The 20,008-nt window shown below is 46.5% G+C and overlaps 1 protein-coding gene across 2 annotated transcripts in view; it reads left to right on the plus strand.

Annotated features, from left to right (window-relative positions):
- The first annotated feature begins 1,329 nt into the window (after positions 1-1,329).
- Positions 1,330-20,008, plus strand: part of LOC132389293 (ribonuclease inhibitor-like) — a 31,745-nt gene continuing 13,066 nt past the window's right edge. The window contains exons 1-11 of one of the 2 annotated variants that reach the window (XM_059961799.1): positions 1,330-3,324; positions 3,406-3,501; positions 3,589-3,822; positions 4,085-4,107; positions 4,204-4,307; positions 5,421-5,526; positions 6,526-6,612; positions 6,783-6,956; positions 7,975-8,145; positions 15,316-15,486; positions 17,226-17,396. In XM_059961799.1, coding sequence (XP_059817782.1) covers positions 2,914-3,324; positions 3,406-3,501; positions 3,589-3,822; positions 4,085-4,107; positions 4,204-4,307; positions 5,421-5,526; positions 6,526-6,612; positions 6,783-6,956; positions 7,975-8,145; positions 15,316-15,486; positions 17,226-17,396 — 1,748 coding nt within the window. In that variant the 5' untranslated portion in view covers positions 1,330-2,913. The remainder of the gene's footprint in view (positions 3,325-3,405; positions 3,502-3,588; positions 3,823-4,084; positions 4,108-4,203; positions 4,308-5,420; positions 5,527-6,525; positions 6,613-6,782; positions 6,957-7,974; positions 8,146-15,315; positions 15,487-17,225; positions 17,397-20,008) is intronic. The other variant, XM_059961800.1, reaches the window with a different exon arrangement.

Raw genomic sequence — 20,008 nt, forward strand, 5'->3', positions numbered from 1 at the left:
TAGTCTGTTAGAATGCTCTCCACGGTACACCTGTAGAAATCTCCTCAAACTCCTAGCGTGAATGATGGGGTTCACTGAGTTTACAACTTTCTGCAGCTGATTTCAATCCTGTGCGTTGGCCCCTCCCTCTCCGTACTAGTCTGTTAGAATGCTCTCCACGGTACACCTGTAGAAATCTCCTCAAACTCCTAGTGTGAATGATGGGGTTCACTGAGTTTACAACTTTCGGCAGCTTATTTCAATCCTGTGCGTTGGCCCCTCCCTCTCCATACTAGTCTGTTAGAATGCTCTCCACGGTACACCTGTAGAAATCTCCTCAAACTCCTAGTGTGAATGATGGGGTTCACTGAGTTTACAACTTTCGGCAGCTTATTTCAATCCTGTGCGTTGGCCCCTCCCTCTCCATACTAGTCTGTTAGAATGCTCTCCACGGTACACCTGTAGAAATCTCCTCAAACTCCTAGTGTGAATGATGGAGTTCACTGAGTTTACAACTTTCTGCAGCTGATTTCAATCCTGTGCGTTGGCCCCTCCCTCTCCATACTAGTCTGTTAGAATGCTCTCCACGGTACACCTGTAGAAATCTCCTCAAACTCCTAGTGTGAATGATGGGGTTCACTGAGTTTACAACTTTCTGCAGCTGATTTCAATCCTGTGCGTTGGCCCCTCCCTCTCCATACTAGTCTGTTAGAATGCTCTCCACGGTACACCTGTAGAAATCTCCTCGAACTCCTCATGAAATACAGTGGCTGCTGTGCCGCCTTTGTAACTACATCAATATGTTGGGCTCGGGGTAGATCCTCAGATGCTGACAGATACTCACCCTTTCCACTTCTAGTCCCTCGAAGAGGGTTGGTGCGTGTTCCCTTGTCTTACCCTCTCTGAAGTCCACTGTCAGTTCTTACCGTCATTGAGTGCGAGGTTATTGCTGTGACAGCACTGAACTGACTTATCAGTCTCACTCCTGTGTGGTCTCTTGTCACTCTCTGAAATTCTGCCAACAATAGTTGTGTAATCAGCAAATCTATAGACGGCGTTTGAGCTATAGATTGAGCAAGTGATCTAAGGCCACATGGAATGCTGGTGAGATCACTTCAGCTGTAGACATTGTGGAGATAGGCAAATGGGTTGTGGAAATATATCGGTAATCCTGAAGTCTTTATGAATTAGTAACTTCTGTGCAATGTAATGTGACAAAATGGAACCCAGGAGATCCCGAGGTGTGTTGCTGGTTTGGATGGGAAGCTTTGTGTTTTATGATAGGAAGCTGTGTGTTCATTACTATGACAGGAGATGTGTTTTACGGCTGGGGGCATGTTTGACAGCAGGGGTAAACAGGACAGTTTCTGAAGGTCTGACCTTTGCAGAACTAATTACTGATGAAGGTAACAGAGGAATGTTATGGAACGGAGCAACCCCATTGCCGTTCTCTGTAAATTATAATCCTGCTTTGTTTGAGATCTAAGTTTGAAGTTGTTTTCCAGACAATATTTGGCTGGAAAATATTAGAAGTCCGAGTTGAACAGCACATGACAGAATCTGGAAGTTCCACTAAGATTCACTTGTCCAGGATCGATAGCGATGTGGGAAATGGAGAGGACAGAAATGCCTCAGGGAATCTCCTTGCGGTCACCAAAGGAAAAGTAAGTTTCTTTCTCACCTGTGGATTTTTTACCCTTGGCAGTTGGATTTCGGTTTTCTCTCCCTTTCATCCGATGGTCGATGCTGTGGTGTTGCACGGGTCAACTTCTCGTCATGATTCCGACTCATCCAGCGTGACGATAGAAACTTTGAGTGAAGCTTCAGGGCGACTAGCGTCTGGGACGTGTGAAAGAGATGTGCTGGGTGGTTTTACTGTTGTCTTGTTTCCGCTTCCTCATGGTATTGATATTGGAGAATCACAGATTTCGTACTCGCCAGGTATCTGGTTTGATGTGGAAATGTGGGTATGAGATGCCCACATTTCTGTGGGAAAAGGGCATTTGGGGGAAATTACTCATCGGTTTATAATTATATTGGGAATGTGATTTAACAATTTTGGAAAGGTTGGAATATTTTTGAGAGCAATTCTAAAAGTTGATTCAGTAATAAGACTGTTTTCCTTTATAGAACGTAAAAGATGTTGTCCGCGACCTTTAACATATTGATTTTGAGTTTGAGATTCATTGGAAAATAGTTTCGATGCATTGTCATGTAAATTGTTTCCCCTTGATTATGCAGTCTGCATCTCCTCATTGACCCGACCCGATCTCTGATCCCTGATACCCCCACCTCTGGCACAAAGAACGGCAGGACATCAGACCGAGTGTGCAGGCTTAACTGGTCAGCAACCCCGTCACTCACACGGTCTCAACCAATAACAGGCGTGGATCTGCTTGGGTCAGGTACCACCCAGTGAAACCCCCAGGTCCTGTCACCCCGGTGGGAAGGGTAAAAGTATATTCGGGCAGGAAAACCCGGTCCCCACCCCACACACTTGGAGCGAGCTGATGGCTGATTCAGCCGTGACCCGCCGCTCGCAAAAGCACGGAATCGATTAATTTCAGGTTGAATTGGGAGGCACAAACTTTATCTAAGTTTGGGACCGCGGGGACGAAACCCGCTCCCATTGGCGAACAGAGATGTCAGTGAAGCCACCCGGTCCAATCGCTTTGATTCCCCGCCCCTTCCGCCATTACTGTCCCGAGCGATGTTTGTTTGTTTCGTTCGGGTGTGTTAAAAGTTTTCTTGCTCCCTTCTCTGTGGTGTGTTATTTGCCCGAGGCCCCTCGCCCTTGCACTACAACAGTCGTGTTTAATATTCCCTCCCTGGGTGCAGTTGCCGTCTGTTCCCCCGACGATCCCTGCACTGCAGGAGTTCAGCGGCTCATGGGAAGGTGAAGAATGTTCAAGCAGAAAGTGTTGGGTGGGAAACATGGCTTCTCGACAATACGTACAGAGTTTAGTGGAGGAGGCAGTTTGTCCCGTCTGCCTTGATTTCTTCACCACTCCGGTAACACTCGACTGTGGACACAACTTCTGCCTCTCCTGTATCACACAGAGTTGGGAAAAGGGAGGGAGAAACTGCTGTCCGGAATGTAGAGCAAAGTTCTCAGACAAATATCTCAGGATAAATTGGGCCCTGGCAAGTCTGGCTGAAAAAGCTCAACAATTGAACCTGAATTGGAAAGAGACGGAGATGAGATCTCAGTGTGAGAAACATCGGGAGGAACTGAAGCTGTTTTGTGACACGGACAAGCAACTGGTCTGTGTGATTTGTAGAGACGCGAGGGAACACAAGACTCACAACTTCATGCCGATTGAAGAAGCTGCGGAGATTTACAAGGTAAATACAAACAGATTTTATCACCTGAATATTTATGGTATTCTTATTTTACCGACGTTTTGTTCTTGAACCCAATCCCAGTGTCAAGTTAAATCATCGTTCGAATCTCTGACAGGGAAGAAATCTGCCATCCAGGAGTTGGAACAGCGACAGAAACAGAAGATTTCTGGAGTGAGGGTGAGATGTGTTTCCAGTTTTCCGGGTCTGTGTGGGTTAATTCTCTTTATTGCCGGGTAACATCAGCCACCACCTTTCATTTGACAGGAACAGTCACACAGTCTGCAGGCCAACGTCACATCTGAATTTGCTAAAATACACCAGGTTCTGGCTGAGAGAGAGCAGCGCCTACTGAGTGATCTCAGGGCAGAGGAGGAGAAGATTCTGAACACCATGGAGAAAAATCTTCAGGAGATTGAAGAGAATTTAACCTCTGTAGAGGAGAAACTCTCCAAGTTGCAGAAACAGATGAATGAGGAAGACAGTGCGACGTTTCTGAAGGTGAGGGATTGTTGTTGAGTGAAAGCCCACAGTCTGTTCTGGAGCAGACCTGCTCTTGTCACCAAACTAATAGATCAACGGTCTCTCTGGTCTTCCCCGGGATTGAGCTGCTGGAACCTGCATGCTGAGTTATTGATCTCTTTGTGCAGCCTAAATGTAATATTCCCCTGAACCTCACGTTAAAATCCATTCACCGTCCCTCGCAGTGAGAACGTGGATGTTCAGTCCCAGTCAATTCAGATCTGTGATTTATTTATTACAGGAGGAGTTGTGTCAGGACAGGAGGTAGGACAGACCCTTTACTGAAACTCTGCACCGTTTGGTAAAAACATCTCAGGTAATAGTTCCGGTGACTTAATAACCCACTGTTTGATTTTACAGGGTTAGTGAAGAAGCTCAGACGTTGTCTGTAACAGAAGGTGCCGTAACCATCGGAGAATTCAGGGACACAATATTGAGAGGGATGTTTGATGCCATAAAGCAAGGTAAAGTTTGCATCAATTCCTGTGTTCTGGTTTGTTATAAAAGTGAAGTTTTTGTAAGTGAACTATTGAGTACAAGAGCAAGGATGTCCTTTTGCATTTGTACAGGGCCCTGGTGAGACCACACCTGGAATATTGTGTACAGTTTTGGTCTCCAGGTTTAAGGAAGGACATTCTGGCAGTTGAGGAAGTGCAGCGTAGATTCACTAGGTTGATTCCTGGGATGGCAGGGCTGTCTTACGCAGAGAGATTGGAGAGATTGGGCTTGTACACGCTGGAATTGAGGAGATTGAGAGGGGATCTGATTGAAACGTTTAAGATAATTAAAGGATTTGATAGGATTGAGGCAGGAAATATGTTCCAGATGTTGGGAGAGTCCAGTACCAGAGGGCATGGATTGAGAATAAGAGGTCAGTTCTTTAAAACAGAGTTGAGGAAGAACTTCTTCTCCCAGAGAGTTGTGGAGGTGTGGAGTGCACTGCCTCGGAAGACGGTGGAGGCCAATTCTCTGGATGCTTTCAAGAAGGAGCTAGATAGATATCTGATGGATAGGGAAATCCAGGGATATGGGGACAAGGCAGGGACTGGGTATTGATAGTGAATGATCAGCCATGATCTCAGAATGGCGGTGCAGACTCGAGGGGCCGAATGGTCTACTTCTGCACCTATTGTCTATTGAAGTTACATGCACTGAAGTTAAAGGGATCCTGTAGGTAGTGGTATTTGTGCATATGACGATCAACTGGAGTGAGACTCTGTCTGAGCTGATGAGGAATTCCAGTAACCTGCGTTTATTTTAGACAAGCAACAATAGCACTGTGTCTGTCTCTCTTGCTGTCTCTGTCTCTATCACTCTCTCTGTCCCTGTCCGACTCTATCAGTCTCTCCCTCTCTCATCAGGCACAGGTAGGGGAAGGAAAGAGACGAGAAGGTAAAGGAGGGAATCGAAGAGAGGGGTATAGGTAGAGGAGGGACAGAGGGAGGAGGCACACGTCGAGGAGGAAGGTCGGGTGTGTGAAACAGAGTGAGAGACAGAATAGGAAGCAAAGTGAGTGTGTGAGATAGAGATACATGTATAAAGAAAGGAACACTCTCATTCCCTGCTTCTCTCTTCAGTTTATGAGACCATTGATGTGGAAACAGCCAGCCTGAGCATCGAGGTGTCTGAGGATCTGAATCGTGTGAGAGGGACCGGCATCCAGACCAGTCTCCCGGACACCGGGTCAGGTTTATCAGTTTGTTTTCTGTTCTCTGATCAAAGGGGTTCACATCGGGAAGACATCACAGGGAGTTGGAGGTGGTGGGGAATCTGGGCTGGAGGGTGGGAGTATTCACAGAACCTGCACCCTCTCTGTAGTGTGGTGAAGTGTCACAAGAGTTAGTGCTGCTTTCTCTCAGCTCCCATGACCAGACTTCAATCCCAGCCTCTGTTGTCTGTGTGGAGTTTGCAAGCTCCCCCTGTGACTGTGGGTTTCCTCAGATGATCCAGTTTTCTCCCTCACTCCAGAAACCTGCAGGTCGAGGGGGTAACTGGTGGCTGTCAGTTCCCACTGGTGTAGGTTAGTGGTAAAAAGAATGGGAGTGTGCGACAGAATAAGTGACAGGGATACAGGGAAGTGGGGAGAGGGGGTATCGGGCTGATGGGATTGATCCCCTGAGAGTAGATATAAACACCCAGATGGGAGTGTGCGACAGAATAAGTGACGGGTACAGGGAAGTGGGGAGAGGGGATATCGGGCTGGTGGAATTGCTCCCTACAGAAGTGATGTGATTGGGACAGGATCCATTTACCCATCTCGTTATGAACTGTAAATCCCTGGTGAGAGGGAGGGAATAAACTGGCAGGAGCAGAAATGTCGGAGGGTGAAGTGTAAATTTGAAATTGCAGTTGTCAGTACAATAATTTTACCATCTTCATTAGTGTGTTCCCTTTAATAAATACTGATTTTGGGCATGTAAACGTTGAAGCATTCCGGTTCTCCGTGGGTTCAACTGCAGCTGGGAACAGGGAACCAACGTCTCCTAAACACTGATGGTTCAGTGTTGCTGTCACCCTGTGTCTGTCAGGTTGTTGTGGAAACGGCTGTGATGGAAGTGTGATCCCTGTTATGTCAGAGAGAGGGCAATTACCTGTCCTGCTGTGTTCCTCCAGCATTTTGTGTGTGTTGCTGAAATTACTTCAGGGCCACTTTGGTAACAGTGTTTCTCGCTCTGTGTTTAGTGAGGAGTACAATAAACCTGGAGATTGGGGAGTGAAACTGTTGTCTGAGGCTCTGAGGGACCCGGAGTGTAAAATACAGAAGCTGGGGTAAGTACCAGACTGTGAGTCTGTTGATGTTTGTGTGGGTAAAGTTCCAATAATGTCCCAGTTCTGTTCTGATGAATCCCTGTGTCACTGTTCAAACCGTTGATGGTGACCTGTGGAGACTGACACTGAATCTGTTTGTTTCTCTCTTCTGTTTCCTCTCCGTCCATCAGGTTGACAGCTGATCGTTTCACATCTGAGTTTGAGCACTTCATCTCCGCTCTCAGTACAAACCACTCACTGAGAGAGGTGGAGCTGGACCTGAGTGACAATAAACTGGGAGATGGGGGAATGAAACTGGTGTCTGAGGCTCTGAGGGACCCGGAGTGTAAAATACAGAAACTGGGGTAAGTACCAGACTGTGGGGGATTGGGGATGATCATCACTCCATCGATCTCCAATTGACGATGCTGCTGCACAGCCTGATTAACAAGTTCTCACCTCGGACTCCATCAGGGCCACTCACCTCCCCCTCTGCAAGGGTCAGAGTGTTTTCAGTGTAGTCTGTTCATCTCAGGTCACTGTGTGTGTCTGAGGTGGAATCAGCTCTACAGGAGCCTGTGTGTGTGGAAGGAGAAGGCAATTGCCTTTACCCAGTTCCCTGTGGGGACATGGACCCGGACCACAAAATGTTCAGGGTCAGATTGTGTGTTGAACATTTCTCCCTGATGGACTTAAACTTGACTCAGTGGTTTAGTAACTTTAATTCCCCAACCTTTGACCCGGAGCTGGTTTAATTTATCACTGAACTAAACCTTTGCACCCCTCAGCTCTCTGTGTGGGGTTGGAGAATATTCCAGCTGAGGTGAAACCGGTTTGGAGTGTGGGTGTTTCCCCGAGGCAGCATTGTGTCGGTGCGGTGACTGGGTTGGGATGTACAGTTAACAGAGATGGTGAGTGGAGTCCCCCTGCAAGGTTGGTTCTGTGAGCACAGGATGTCTGGACAGATGGAGAGTGAGTTGTGTCGTCATATGACAATCCATCCAGAAGATTCACTCTGGGACTAACATGAGGAACACAGGGATGTGCCGGGTTTTTCTGTGGAGACGGGACAAGGGGAGGGGAAGCTGGGAGTGTGGAAGGTTACACTGCCTCCCTGTGATTCAGTATCGAGCACAAGGTCCAGAGTGGTGGTGTACTGTGGAGTGGGGCTGGGATGTAGAGGGTGAACACAAATATACAATGTCCCCTGGGTTCTGCCATTTGTCCTGGGGAGATTTGAGTGTTTCCAGTTCGGAAGGTGCAGTGATGTTTATACATACTGGTGACTGATGCTGGAGATTGATGTTATTAGTAATTATGGGTTTAATAAACACTGAACATTACTGTGGGTATTAGTGAAACCCATCTCTCTCTGGTCCACAGTCTACGGTCTGTCGGTCTCTCGGCTGCTGGTGTTGTGGATCTTGCATCCGCTCTTAGTACAAACCGCTCACTGACAGAACTGGACCTGTCTTATAATAATCTGGGAGATTCAGGAGTGAAACTGGTGTTTCAGGCTCTGAGGAACCGGGAGTGTAAAATACAGAAACTGTGGTAAGTACCAGACTGTGGGATTGGGACAGATCATCACTCCGTCGATCTCCACAGCCCGAATAACAGGCCCTCACCTCAGGCTCCATCGGGTCCATTCACATAAGAACATAAGAAATAAGAGCAGGAGTCGGCCATCTGGCCCATCGAACCTGCCCCGCCATTCAATAAGATCATGGCTGATCTGTCCGTAAACTCATCTCCATCTACCTGCCTTTTCCCCATAACCCTTAATTCCCCTACTATGTGAAAATCTATCTAACTGTATCTTAAATATATTTAGTGAAGAGGCCTCAACTACTTCCCTGGGCAGAGAAATCCACAGATTCACAACTTTCTGGGAAAAACAGTTTCTCCTCATCTCCATCCTAAATCTTCTCCCCTGAATCTTGAGGCTATGTCCCCTAGTTCTAGTCTCAGCTACCAGTGGGAAAAACTTTGCTGCTGCTATCTTATCTTTCCCCTTCAAAGTTTTGAATGTTTCTATAAGATCTCCTGTCATTCTTCTGAATTCCAGAGAGTATAGTCCCAGACGACTCAATCTCTCCTCATAGGTTAACCACTTCATGTCTGGAATCAACCTGGTGAACCTCCTCTGCACCGCCTCCAAAGCCAGTCTATGCTTCCTCAAGTACGGAGACCAGAACCGCACGCGGTACTCCGGGTGCGGCCTCACCAGTACCCTGTACAGTTGCAGCGTGACCTCCCTGCTCTTAATTTCAATCTCTCTAGCAACGGCCAACATTCCGTTTGCCTTCTTAATAACCTGTTGTACCTGCAAGCCAACTTTTTGTGATTCATGAACAAGCATTTCTAAGTCCCTCTGCACAACAACATGCTGCAGTCTTGCAGCATTTAAATAATAATCTGCTCTTCTAGTATTCCCTCCAAAGTGGCTGATGTCGCATTCCATCTGCCAGACCTTGGCCACTCACTTAACCTCTCTATATCCCTCTGCAGACTCTCCGCGTCCTCTGTACAATTTACTTTTCCACTCAGTTTAGTGTCATCAGCAAATTTTGTTACGTTACACTCAGTCCCCTCTTCAAATCATCAATGTAAATGGTGAACAGCTGCGGGCCCAGCACCGACCCCTGCGACACCCCACTCACCACCGACTGCCAACCGGAGAAACACCATTTATACCAACTCTCTGCCTTCTATCGGTTAACCCATCTACTGTCCATGCCAATACACTTCTTCTGACTCCAGGCATCTGTACCTTATTTATAAGTCTCTTGTGCAGCACCTTATCGAACGCCTTCTGGAAATCCAAGTGTGCGACATCCACCTGTTCCCCTCTATCCACTGCACTCATCATGTCCTCAAAGAACTCCAGTAAGTTTGTCAAACAAGACCTGCCCTTTCTGAATCCATGCTGCGTCTGTCTAATGCAACTACTCCTTTCTAAATGTTTCGCTGTTTCTTCCTTAATGACAGCTTCAAGCATTTTGACAACTGCAGATGTTAAGCTAACTGGCCTGTCTTTTGCCTACATCCTTTTTAAAAAAGTGGCATGACATTTGTTGTCTTCCAGTCCACCGGGACCTGCCCAGAGTCTAGAGAGTTTTGGTTAATGATTGCCAACGCATCTACTATAACTTCTGCCAATTCTCTCAGCATCCTGGGATGCATCCCATCAGAACCGGGGACTAATCTACCTTCAGGCTCACTTGTTTGCTCATCACTATCTCTTTAGGTCCTCACCTCCCATTTCGTCCATAACATCATTCTTTGCCACATTAGACGTATCCTCCACCGTGAAGACTGACACAAAATAGTCGTTCAATGCCTCAGCCATTTCCTTATCAACCAAAATCAATTTTCCCTTCTCATCTTCCAAGGGACCTACGTTGACTTTAGCCGCCCTCTTCCGCTTTATATATTTATAAAAAAAACTTCTGCCATCTGTTTTTATATTTTGTGCTAATTTACTTTCATACTCTATCTTCCCTTTCCTTAATTCTTGTTTAATTGTTCTTTGTTGCTTTTTAAAGTTTTCCCAATCCTCCACTCTCCCACTACTCTTTGCCACTTTGTCCAATGAGCTTTTAATTTGATACTATCTTTTATTTCCTTAGTTCACCAAGGCTGGCTCTCCCCACACTTACCGTCCTTACTTTTGACTGGAATATACTTCTGTTGAGCCCTGTGAAGAATCTCTTTGAAAGTATTCCACTGTTCCCCAACTGTCCTACCAAATAGTCTGTGCTCCCAATCCACATCAGGCAACTCCTCCCTCATCCCATTGTAGTCTCCCTTGTTCAAGCAAAGTATACTAGTTTTAGATCTAACTCCATCTGTCTGCGACATTCAATCATACTATGATCACTGTTTCCAAGAGGATCCCGGACTACAAGATCGTTAATCTTACCCGTCTCATTGCACAGGACTAAGATGGCATTTTCCCTTGTGGGTTCACTAACATGCTGCTCAGGAAAGCCATCACGGATACTTTCTACGAAGTCCTCCCCGAGACTTCCTTGACCAACCTGATTCACCAATCTATGTGGAAGTTAAAATCCCCCATGACAACTGCCGTTCTGTTCTTACAAGCCTCAGTTATTCCTTGGTTAACCGCCTCTGCCACTGCAATATTTTTATTAGGTGGCTTATAGACAACTCCCGTCAGTGATTTTTTTTTCCCTTTACTATTCATAATCTCTCCCCAGATTCTGCTCTGTAGATCTTATATCGTCTCTCACAATCGCCCTGATCTCATCCTTAATCAAGAGCGCCACTCCACCTCCTTTGCCTTCCTGCCTATCTTTCCGTATTACCTGATACCCTTGGATATTTAATTCCCAGTCATCTCCAGCTAGCAACCGGGTTTCTGTAATGGCCACTAAATCATATGCCTTGGTACTGATCTGTGCCTCAAGTTCACTAACCTCGTTTCTAATTCTACGGACATTTAGATAAAGTGCCCTCATACTCATTGTCCTCTTAGAATCTAGTGACCTATGGGATTTTTGCTGATTACTTTTATGCACTCTACTCTTACTTTTTTCTTCACTAACTCTAGCTTTGGTTTCTGCATCTCTTCCCTCTTCATTTCTGTGTGGGTTCCCATCCCCCTGCCATATTAGTTTAAACCCCCCCCCCCCAACAGCACTAGCAAACAATCTGCCTGGGATATTGATCCCAGCCCTACCCAGACGTAGACCGTCCGGACGGTACTGGTCTAACCTCCCTCAGAAGCGGTTCCAATGCCCCAAGAATCTGAAACCCTTCCTCCTGCACCACCGCTCAAGCCACATCTTCATTCCAGCTATCCTGCTGATCCAACTCTGCACATGGCCCGGTAATAATCCTGAGATTATAACCTTTGAGGTCCTACTCTTTAATTTACCTCCTAGCTCCTTAAATTCGGCTTGTAGGACCTCACCCCGCTTTCTTCCAATATCGTTAGTGCCTACAGTGTGATAGTGTATTGTCCTAGGTAAATATTACCAGGGTGTAAATGTTATGAAAATCAGCTCAGGCTCCATCAGGCTGACAGGTTCACGTTATTGTCGAAGTATGCATGTAAAATACAGCTCTGATTTTTGTCTTCTCGAGATAACCATTAAAAGCAGAAAGACCATGTGTGTTTATGAAGGAAAAGGCATCAACTTGCACTCACAAGTACAGCGTTAAAGTTTATTGTCAGGGGCAAATACAACCAAGGTGTAACTATCATGAAAATTAGATCTTTCCTAGCAACAGTACAGAACTTTACTAACATTAATTACACAAACTTAAATTAACATTAATTACACATAAATTACACGGTAAAGAAAATCAAACATAACCACATTTTGCAAGGTGAGTGAATCTAGTCTGGGAAGGAATGAGGGGCTTTCAGGTCAGTTCAGGATCATGATGCAGTGGGAAGAGGCTGTTGTTGAACCTTGGGCTGTGGGTCTGCAAACTCCTGGCCCAGCTGTCTGAGGGACTGGCCCAGATCGTGAGGGTTCCTGATGATATTCGACAATGAAATGCTGCTCATTTCTAAGAAAGCTGTCGTGTTTCCTTCATGGCTACCTCTATGTTCTGGACCCAGGAGAGATTCTGTGAGATGTTGACAACAAGGAACCTGTTTCTGCACACCTTTTCCACGAATTCCAGTCAAGATGGTTCCTGTGGGCAGCTCTTCTTCAGTCGCCATCTTCTGGAGCCTGTCATTTGCAATTTGGAGGTCGTTTGGATGTTTCAGTGCTCGTCAGTCTCTGAGACGATTCTGAGAGGCAGAGGCAGCGTGTGGGGACCTTGTGGTGAGGAAGTTGAGAGCTGATGTTCGACTCTATTTTGCCGATTAAAGCTTCCATTGTTCGCCGGTTAAAATGACGAGGGAGATTGAAACACCAACTGCTTGCATTTTTATTGCTGGGAGATCACTCTGCTACAGAGAGGGTAGACTGTCTTTTTATCACTGGTGAGATCGCTCTGCTACGGAGAGGGTAGACTGTCTTTTTATCACTGGTGAGATCACTGCTACGGAGAGGGTAGACTGTCTTTTTATCACTGGTGAGATCACTCTGCTACAGAGAGGGTAGACTGTCTTTTTATCACTGTTGAGATCGCTCTGCTACGGAGAGGGTAGACTGTCTTTTTATCACTGTTGAGATCGCTCTGCTACGGAGAGGGTAGACTGTCTTTTTATCACTGTTGAGATCGCTCTGCTACAGAGAGGGTAGACTGTCTTTTTATCACTGTTGAGATCGCTGTGCTACGGAGAGGGTAGACTGTCTTTTTATCACTGGTGAGATCACTCTGCTACGGAGAGGATAGACTGTCTTTTTATCACTGGTGAGATCACTCTGCTACGGAGAGGGTAGACTGTCTTTTTATCACTGGTGAGATCACTCTGCTACGGAGCGGGTAGACTGTCTTTTTATCACTGGTGAGATCACTCTGCTACGGAGAGGGTAGACTGTCTTTTTATCACTGGTGAGATCACTCTGCTACGGAGCGGGTAGACTGTCTTTTTATCACTGGTGAGATCACTCTGCTACGGAGAGGGTAGACTGTCTTTTTATCACTGGTGAGATCGCTCTGCTACGGAGCGGGTAGACTGTCTTTTTATCACTGGTGAGATCGCTCTGCTACGGAGAGGGTAGACTGTCTTTTTATCACTGGTGAGATCACTCTGCTACGGAGCGGGTAGACTGTCTTTTTATCACTGGTGAGATCGCTCTGCTACGGAGCGGGTAGACTGTCTTTTTATCACTGGTGAGATCGCTCTGCTACGGAGCGGGTAGACTGTCTTTTTATCACTGGTGAGATCACTCTGCGACGGAGCGGGTAGACTGTCTTTTTATCACTGGTGAGATCACTCTGCTACGGAGAGGATAGACTGTCTTTTTATCACTGGTGAGATCACTCTGCTACGGAGAGGATAGACTGTCTTTTTATCACTGGTGAGATCACTCTGCTACGGAGCGGGTAGACTGTCTTTTTATCACTGGTGAGATCACTCTGCTACGGAGAGGATAGACTGTCTTTTTATCACTGGTGAGATCACTCTGCTACGGAGCGGGTAGACTGTCTTTTTATCACTGGTGAGATCACTCTGCTACGGAGAGGGTAGACTGTCTTTTTATCACTGGTGAGATCGCTCTGCTACGGAGAGGGTAGACTGTCTTTTTATCACTGGTGAGATCACTCTGCTACGGAGAGGATAGACTGTCTTCTTAACACTGGTGAGATCACTGTGCTAGGTAGAGATTGGATGTTGACAGGTTTTATACATTTTGGATGTCGACTTGAACTGTGGGCATTTTTCATTCCTGTGGTTTGGTTGTATTCTGTGTTTTTCACCCAATCTTCCTCAATATTTTGTGTTTAGGAGGAGGGGATTTTGGGGTTGATAAGTCTCTTCCATCATTGCTCATTCTTTAGTGTGGGGAAGAGGGATTTGGGGGTTGATAACTGTGCTGCTGATTTTTTTTCTTTCTTGGTTTTGTGGCTGTCTGGAGAAGAGGAATTTCAGAGTTGTACACTAATATAAATAAACATGTCAACCTTTGAATTGGGCATAGAGGGTCATTTTAGAGGGGATGATGATGTTCAGTGGACATTCGTTTTGCTTCTCCAGGTGATCCAGAATGGAGTTCTGCTCCAGATCAGTGGTGATGCTAGGTGAACTGAAGGGGGTCCAGGTCCTTACTGAGGCAGGAATAGTCTTAAACCTTCCACAAAATCAAATGTGTTTTCAATGTAGTTTCTTCACCTCAGGTCACAGTGTGTGTCTGAGGTAGAGTCAGTTATTCTGGCACTTAGGGGTCGTGTGTGTGTAGGAGAGTGGAGCCTCCTCTACCCAGTTCCCTGTGGGGACACGGACACAACACAAAATCACTGACCATTTGGACACCATCAGTCCCACAGGGAAAGGTATCAGGGAACATGGACGCAGACAACAAAATGCGCAGGGTCAGATTGTATGTTGAACATTTCTCACCAATGGATTTAAAGTTGACTTTTAATCTTTGGTTACTTTAATTCTCCAACCTTTGACTTGGAGCTGGTTTAACTTTACCACTGACCCAGCACCATTGCAACCTTCAGCTCTCAGTGTGGGGTTGGAGAGTATTCTTGTTGAGGTGAAACTGGTTTGGAGTGTGGGTGTTTCCCCGAGGCAGCATTGTGTCGGTGGGGTGACTGGGTTGGGGTGTACAGATAACAGAGATGGTGAGTGGAGTCCCCTGCAGGGTTGGTTCTGTGAGCACAGAACGTCTGGACAGACACAGAGGCAGTTGTGCTGTTGTGTGACACCCTGTCCAGAGGATGAGCTCTGGGATGAATGTGAGGAACACAGGGATGTGCCGGGTTTTTCTGTGGAGACGGGACAAGGGGAGGGGAAACTCACTCTGTGGAAGGTTACACTGCCTCCCTGTGATTCAGTATCGAGCACAAGGTCCGGAGTGGTGGTGTACTGTGGAGTGGGGCTGGGATGTAGAGGGTGAACACAAATATACAATGTCCCCGGGGTTCTGCCATTTGTCCTGGGGAGATTTGAGTGTTTCCAGTTTGGAAGGTGCAGTGATGTTTATACTCACTGGCGTCTGATGCTGGAGATTGGTGTGATCAGTAATTGTGGGGTTAATGATCACTGAACATTACTGTGGGTATTGGTGAAAGTGGGATTAATAAACCCTGGGATTAAACTTGTCATCTCTCTCTGATCCACAGTCTACGGTCTGTCGGTCTCACAGATGCTGGTGTTGTGTATCTCACCTCCGCTCTCAGTACAAACTGCTCACTGACTGAGCTGGACCTGGGTTATAATGAACTGGGAGATTCTGGAGTGAAACTGGCCTCCGAGGCTCTGAGAAACCAGGAGTGTAAAATACAGAAACTGTGGTAAGTACCAGACTGTGAGACATTGGGACAGATCATCACTCCATCGATCTCCACAGACTGAGTAACAGGCCCTCACCTCGGGCTCCATCGGGTCCACTCACAAGTTCAGTGTTAAAGTTTATTGTCGGGCAAATCTAAACAGGGTGTAAATGTTGTGAAAATCAGCTTCTTACAAGAACAGCACAGAACATTAGAAACATGTCAGAAATTAATTTCAGAAACTTAACATTTATTGTACATAAATCGCACAGTATAGGAAAACGAACATAATCAAATCTTTGTGCAAGTTGAGGGAGTCTTGTCTGAGATAGTAAGAAAACCCTTTTATCTATCTCACTCTTGTGCACGTCCTCATTACCATTTGTGATTCTGCCAGCAGCAGCGTTGTCGTCCGTGAATCTGCAGACAGTTTTGTTGGAGAGCCCAGCCACAGAGCCAGTGGTTTAGAGAGATTAGAACAGGGCACAAAAGCACACAGCACTCGGGTATACCAGTGTTGATGTTGAGTGAGGAGGATGAGGAGTTCGAGGATATGGTCGTGGGGTGAGGTACAGAGGCCCAGGATTGGACAGAGAAGGCCAGTTTAAAGTGGACAGTGGAGCTCAGTGATGAACTGTAATCAATGATTTCGGTTGTCCAGCCAATTCAGAACAGAGTGGAGAGCCGTAGAGATGGCATCTGCTGCAGGCCAGTGGTGGCGTTATTTGAAATGAAGAGGGTCCAAGCGCTTATTGAGGTGGGAGTAGTCTTAAGCCTTCTTCAAAAATCAGAGCGCTTTCAATTCAGCCTGTTCACCGCAGGAAACAGTATGTTTCTGGGTTAGAATCAGCTCCTCTAACAATCTACAGGGGATGTGTGTGTGGAAAAAGTTGAGCTGCCTTCGCCCAGTTCCCTGTGGGGTCACGGACACAACAGGAAATTACTGACCAGTTGGACACCATCAGTCCCACAGAGAAAGGTGTCAGACCACAACATGTTCAGGGTCAGATTGTGTGTTGAATATTTCTCACTGATGGATTTAAACTTGATTCAATGTTTTGGTAACTTTAATTTTCAAACCTTTGACCCAGAGCTGGTTTAATATTCTCCCTGAACTGTAAACCGTTGTAACCCTCAGCTCTCTGTGTGGGGTTGGAGAATATTCTTGCTGTGGTGAAACCGGTTTGGAGTGTGGGTGTTTCCCCGAGGCAGCATTGTGTCGGTGTGGTGACTGGGTTGGGGTGTACAGATAACAGGGATGGTGAGTGGAGTCCCCTCCCCGTTTGGTTCTGTGAGCACAGAATGTCTGGTCAGACACAGAGGGAGTTGTGCTGTTGTGTAATAGCCCATTCAGAGGATGAGCTCTGGGATGATGTGAGGAACTCAGGGATGTGCCGGGTTTTTCTGTGGAGACGGGACAAGGGGAGGGGAAGCTGGGAGTGTGGAAGGTTACACTGCCTCCCTGTGATTCAGTATCGAGCACAAGGTCCAGAGTGGTGGTGTACTGTGGAGTGGGGCTGGGATGTAGAGGTGAACACAAATATACAATGTCCCCTGGGTTTTGCCATTTGTCCTGGGGAGATTTGAGTGTTTCCAGTTCGGAAGGTGCAGTGATGTTTATACTCACTGGTGTCTGATGCTGGAGATTGGTGTTATCAGTGATTGTGGGGTTAATAAACGCTGAACGTTACTGTGGGTATTGGTGAAAGTGGGATTAATAAACCCTGGGATTAAACTTCTCATCTCTCTCTGATCCACAGTCTACGGTCTGTTGGTCTCACAGCTGCTGGTGTTGGGCATCTCACATCCGCTCTCAGTACAAACCACTCACTGACGGAGCTGGATCTGGGTGGTAATAAACTGAGAGATTCAGGAATGCAACTGGTGTCTACGGCTCTGAGGAACACAAAGTTTAAAATGCAGAGACTTGGGTAAGTAGCAGACTGTGAGGGATTAGGACAGATCATCACCCCGTAGTAACAGGCCCTCAGCTTGGGCTCCAATGGCTCCTCTCAAGTTCATTGATAAAGTTTATTGTCATGGGTAAGTATAACCAGGATGTAAATGTTATGACAATTAGCTTTTTGCAGCAACAGCACAGTGCATTATAAACGCAAGGCATTTGATGAGGTTCCCCATGCAAGGCTCATTCAGAAACTGATGGGGTATGGGATTCAAAGGGACCTTGCTTTGTGGTTCCAGAATTGGCTTATACACAGAAGGCAAAGGGTAATTGTAGATGGTTCGTATTCTGCATGGAGGGCGGTGACCAGTCGTGATGCACAGGGAGCTGTTCTAGGACCCCTCCTCCTTGTGATTTTTATAAATGACCTGGATGAGGAAGTGGAGGGATGGGTTAGTAAATTTGCCGATGAAACGAAGGTTGGGGGTGTTGTGGATAGTGTGGAGGGCTGTCAGAGGTCACAGCGGGACACTGAGAGGTTGAAAAACGGGGCTGAGAAGTGGCAGAGGGATTTCAATCTAGATAAGTGTGAGGTGGTTCATTTTGGTCGGTCAAATATGATGGCAGAATATCTTATTAACGTTAAGACTCTTGGCAGTGTGGAGGATCAGAGGGATCTTGGGGTCCGAGTCCACAGGACACTCAAAGCTGCTGCGCAGGTTGACTCTGTGGTTAAGACGGCGTACGGTGTATTGGCCTTCATCAATCGTGGAATTGAATTTAGGAGTCAGAGGTAATGTTGCAGCTCTATAGGACCCTGGTCAGACCCACTTGGGAGTACTGTGCTCAGTTCTGGTCGCCTCACTACAGGAAGGATGTGGAAACCATAGAAAGGCTGCAGAGGAGATTTACCAGGATGTTGCCTGGATTGGGGAGCCTGCCTTATGAGAATAGGTTGAGTGAACTCGGAGTTGACGGAGGATGAGAGGTGACCTGATAGAGGTGTACAAGATGATGAGGGGCATTGATCGTGTAGATCAGTGGTCCCCAGCCTCCGGGCCGCGGACCGATACTGCGCCGCGAAGCGTGCAGCTCCCAGCGCATCTTTTAAAAAAAAGCCGAAATAAACAAGCTAATTAATTAGGTGCCGCCCGTCACGTAAATGTCGGCCCAGATCAGGGGCGAATCTTTATAGGCGGCACCTAATTAATTAGCTTTTTATTTTGGCTTTTTTCTTAGGGTGCACTCCGGCTACTGCTGCACCCATGTATGCTTTGTGGCCCAGAGGTTGGGCAGTACTGGTGTGGATAGTCAGAGGCTTTTTCCCAGGGCTGAAATGGCTGACACGAGGGGGCAGGTACAGAAGAGGTGTCAGGGGTAAGTTGTTCACACAGACAGTGGTGGGAGCGTGGAATGCACTGCAGGCGACAGTGGTGGAGGCGGATATGATAGGGGCTTTTAAAAGACTCCTGGATAGGTACATGAAGCTTAGAAAAATAGAGGGCTATACGGTAGGGAAGTTCTAGGCAGTTTCTGGAGTAGGTTGTGTGGTCATGCAAAGTCATAAATAGTAAGGTTGTGTGTGGTGGCAACAATCTTCTGAGGAGTGTATATTTCAATGTGAGGAGTATTGTGGGAAAGGCAGACGAGCTGAGGGCCTGGATTGACATGTGGAATTATGACATGTAGCCATTACTGAAACTGGGCTACAGGAGGGACAGGACTGGCAGCTCAATGTTCCAGGGTTCCGATGTTTCAGACGTGATAGAGGCAGAGGGATGAAGGGTGGTGGGGGGGGGGGGGGGGTGCTAGTCAGCAAAAATATTACGGCAGTGCTTCGGCAGGACAGATTAGAGGGCTTGTCTACAGAGGCCATATGGGTGGAGCTGAGAAACAGGAAAGGTATGACCACATTAATGGGGTTATATTGTAGACCACCCAACAGTCAGCGAGAATTGGAGGAGCAAATCTGTGGAGAGATAGCAGACAACTGCAGGAGACAGAAAGTTGTGATTGTAGGATATTTTAATTTCCCACACATTGATTGGGACTCCCATACTGTTAAAGGTCTAGATTGGTTAGAGTTTGTGAAATGTGTTCAGGAAAGTTTTCTAAGTCAACTAGGGAGAATGCAATATTAGATCTCCGATTAGGAAACAAGTTAGGACAGGTGACGGAAGTGTGTGTAGGGGAACTTTGGTTCCAGTGATCATAAGTCATTAGTTTCAACTTGATCATAGATAAAGATAGATCTGGTCCGCAGATTGAAGTTCTAAACTGGAAAAAGGCCAAATTTGAAGAAATAAGAAAGGATCTAAAAAGCGTAGATTGGGACAGTTTGTTCTCTGGCAAGGATGTCATTGGTAAGTGGGAGGCCTTCAAAGGAGAAATTTTGAGAGCGCAGAGTCTGTATGTTCCTGTCAGGGTTAAAGGTAAATAAGAATAAGAAACCTTGGTTCTCGAGGGATATTAGAACTCTGATAAAGAAGAAAAGAGAGATGTATAACATGTATAGGCAACAGGGAGGAAATAAGATGCTTGAGGAATATAAAAAGAGTAAGAAAATACTTAAGAAAGAAATCAGGAGGGCTAAAAGAAGACATGAGGTTGCTTTGGCAGTCAGGGTGAAGGACAATCCTA

Source organism: Hypanus sabinus, unplaced genomic scaffold (assembly GCF_030144855.1).
Source record: "Hypanus sabinus isolate sHypSab1 unplaced genomic scaffold, sHypSab1.hap1 scaffold_528, whole genome shotgun sequence".
NCBI classification, from domain to species: domain Eukaryota; kingdom Metazoa; phylum Chordata; class Chondrichthyes; order Myliobatiformes; family Dasyatidae; genus Hypanus; species Hypanus sabinus.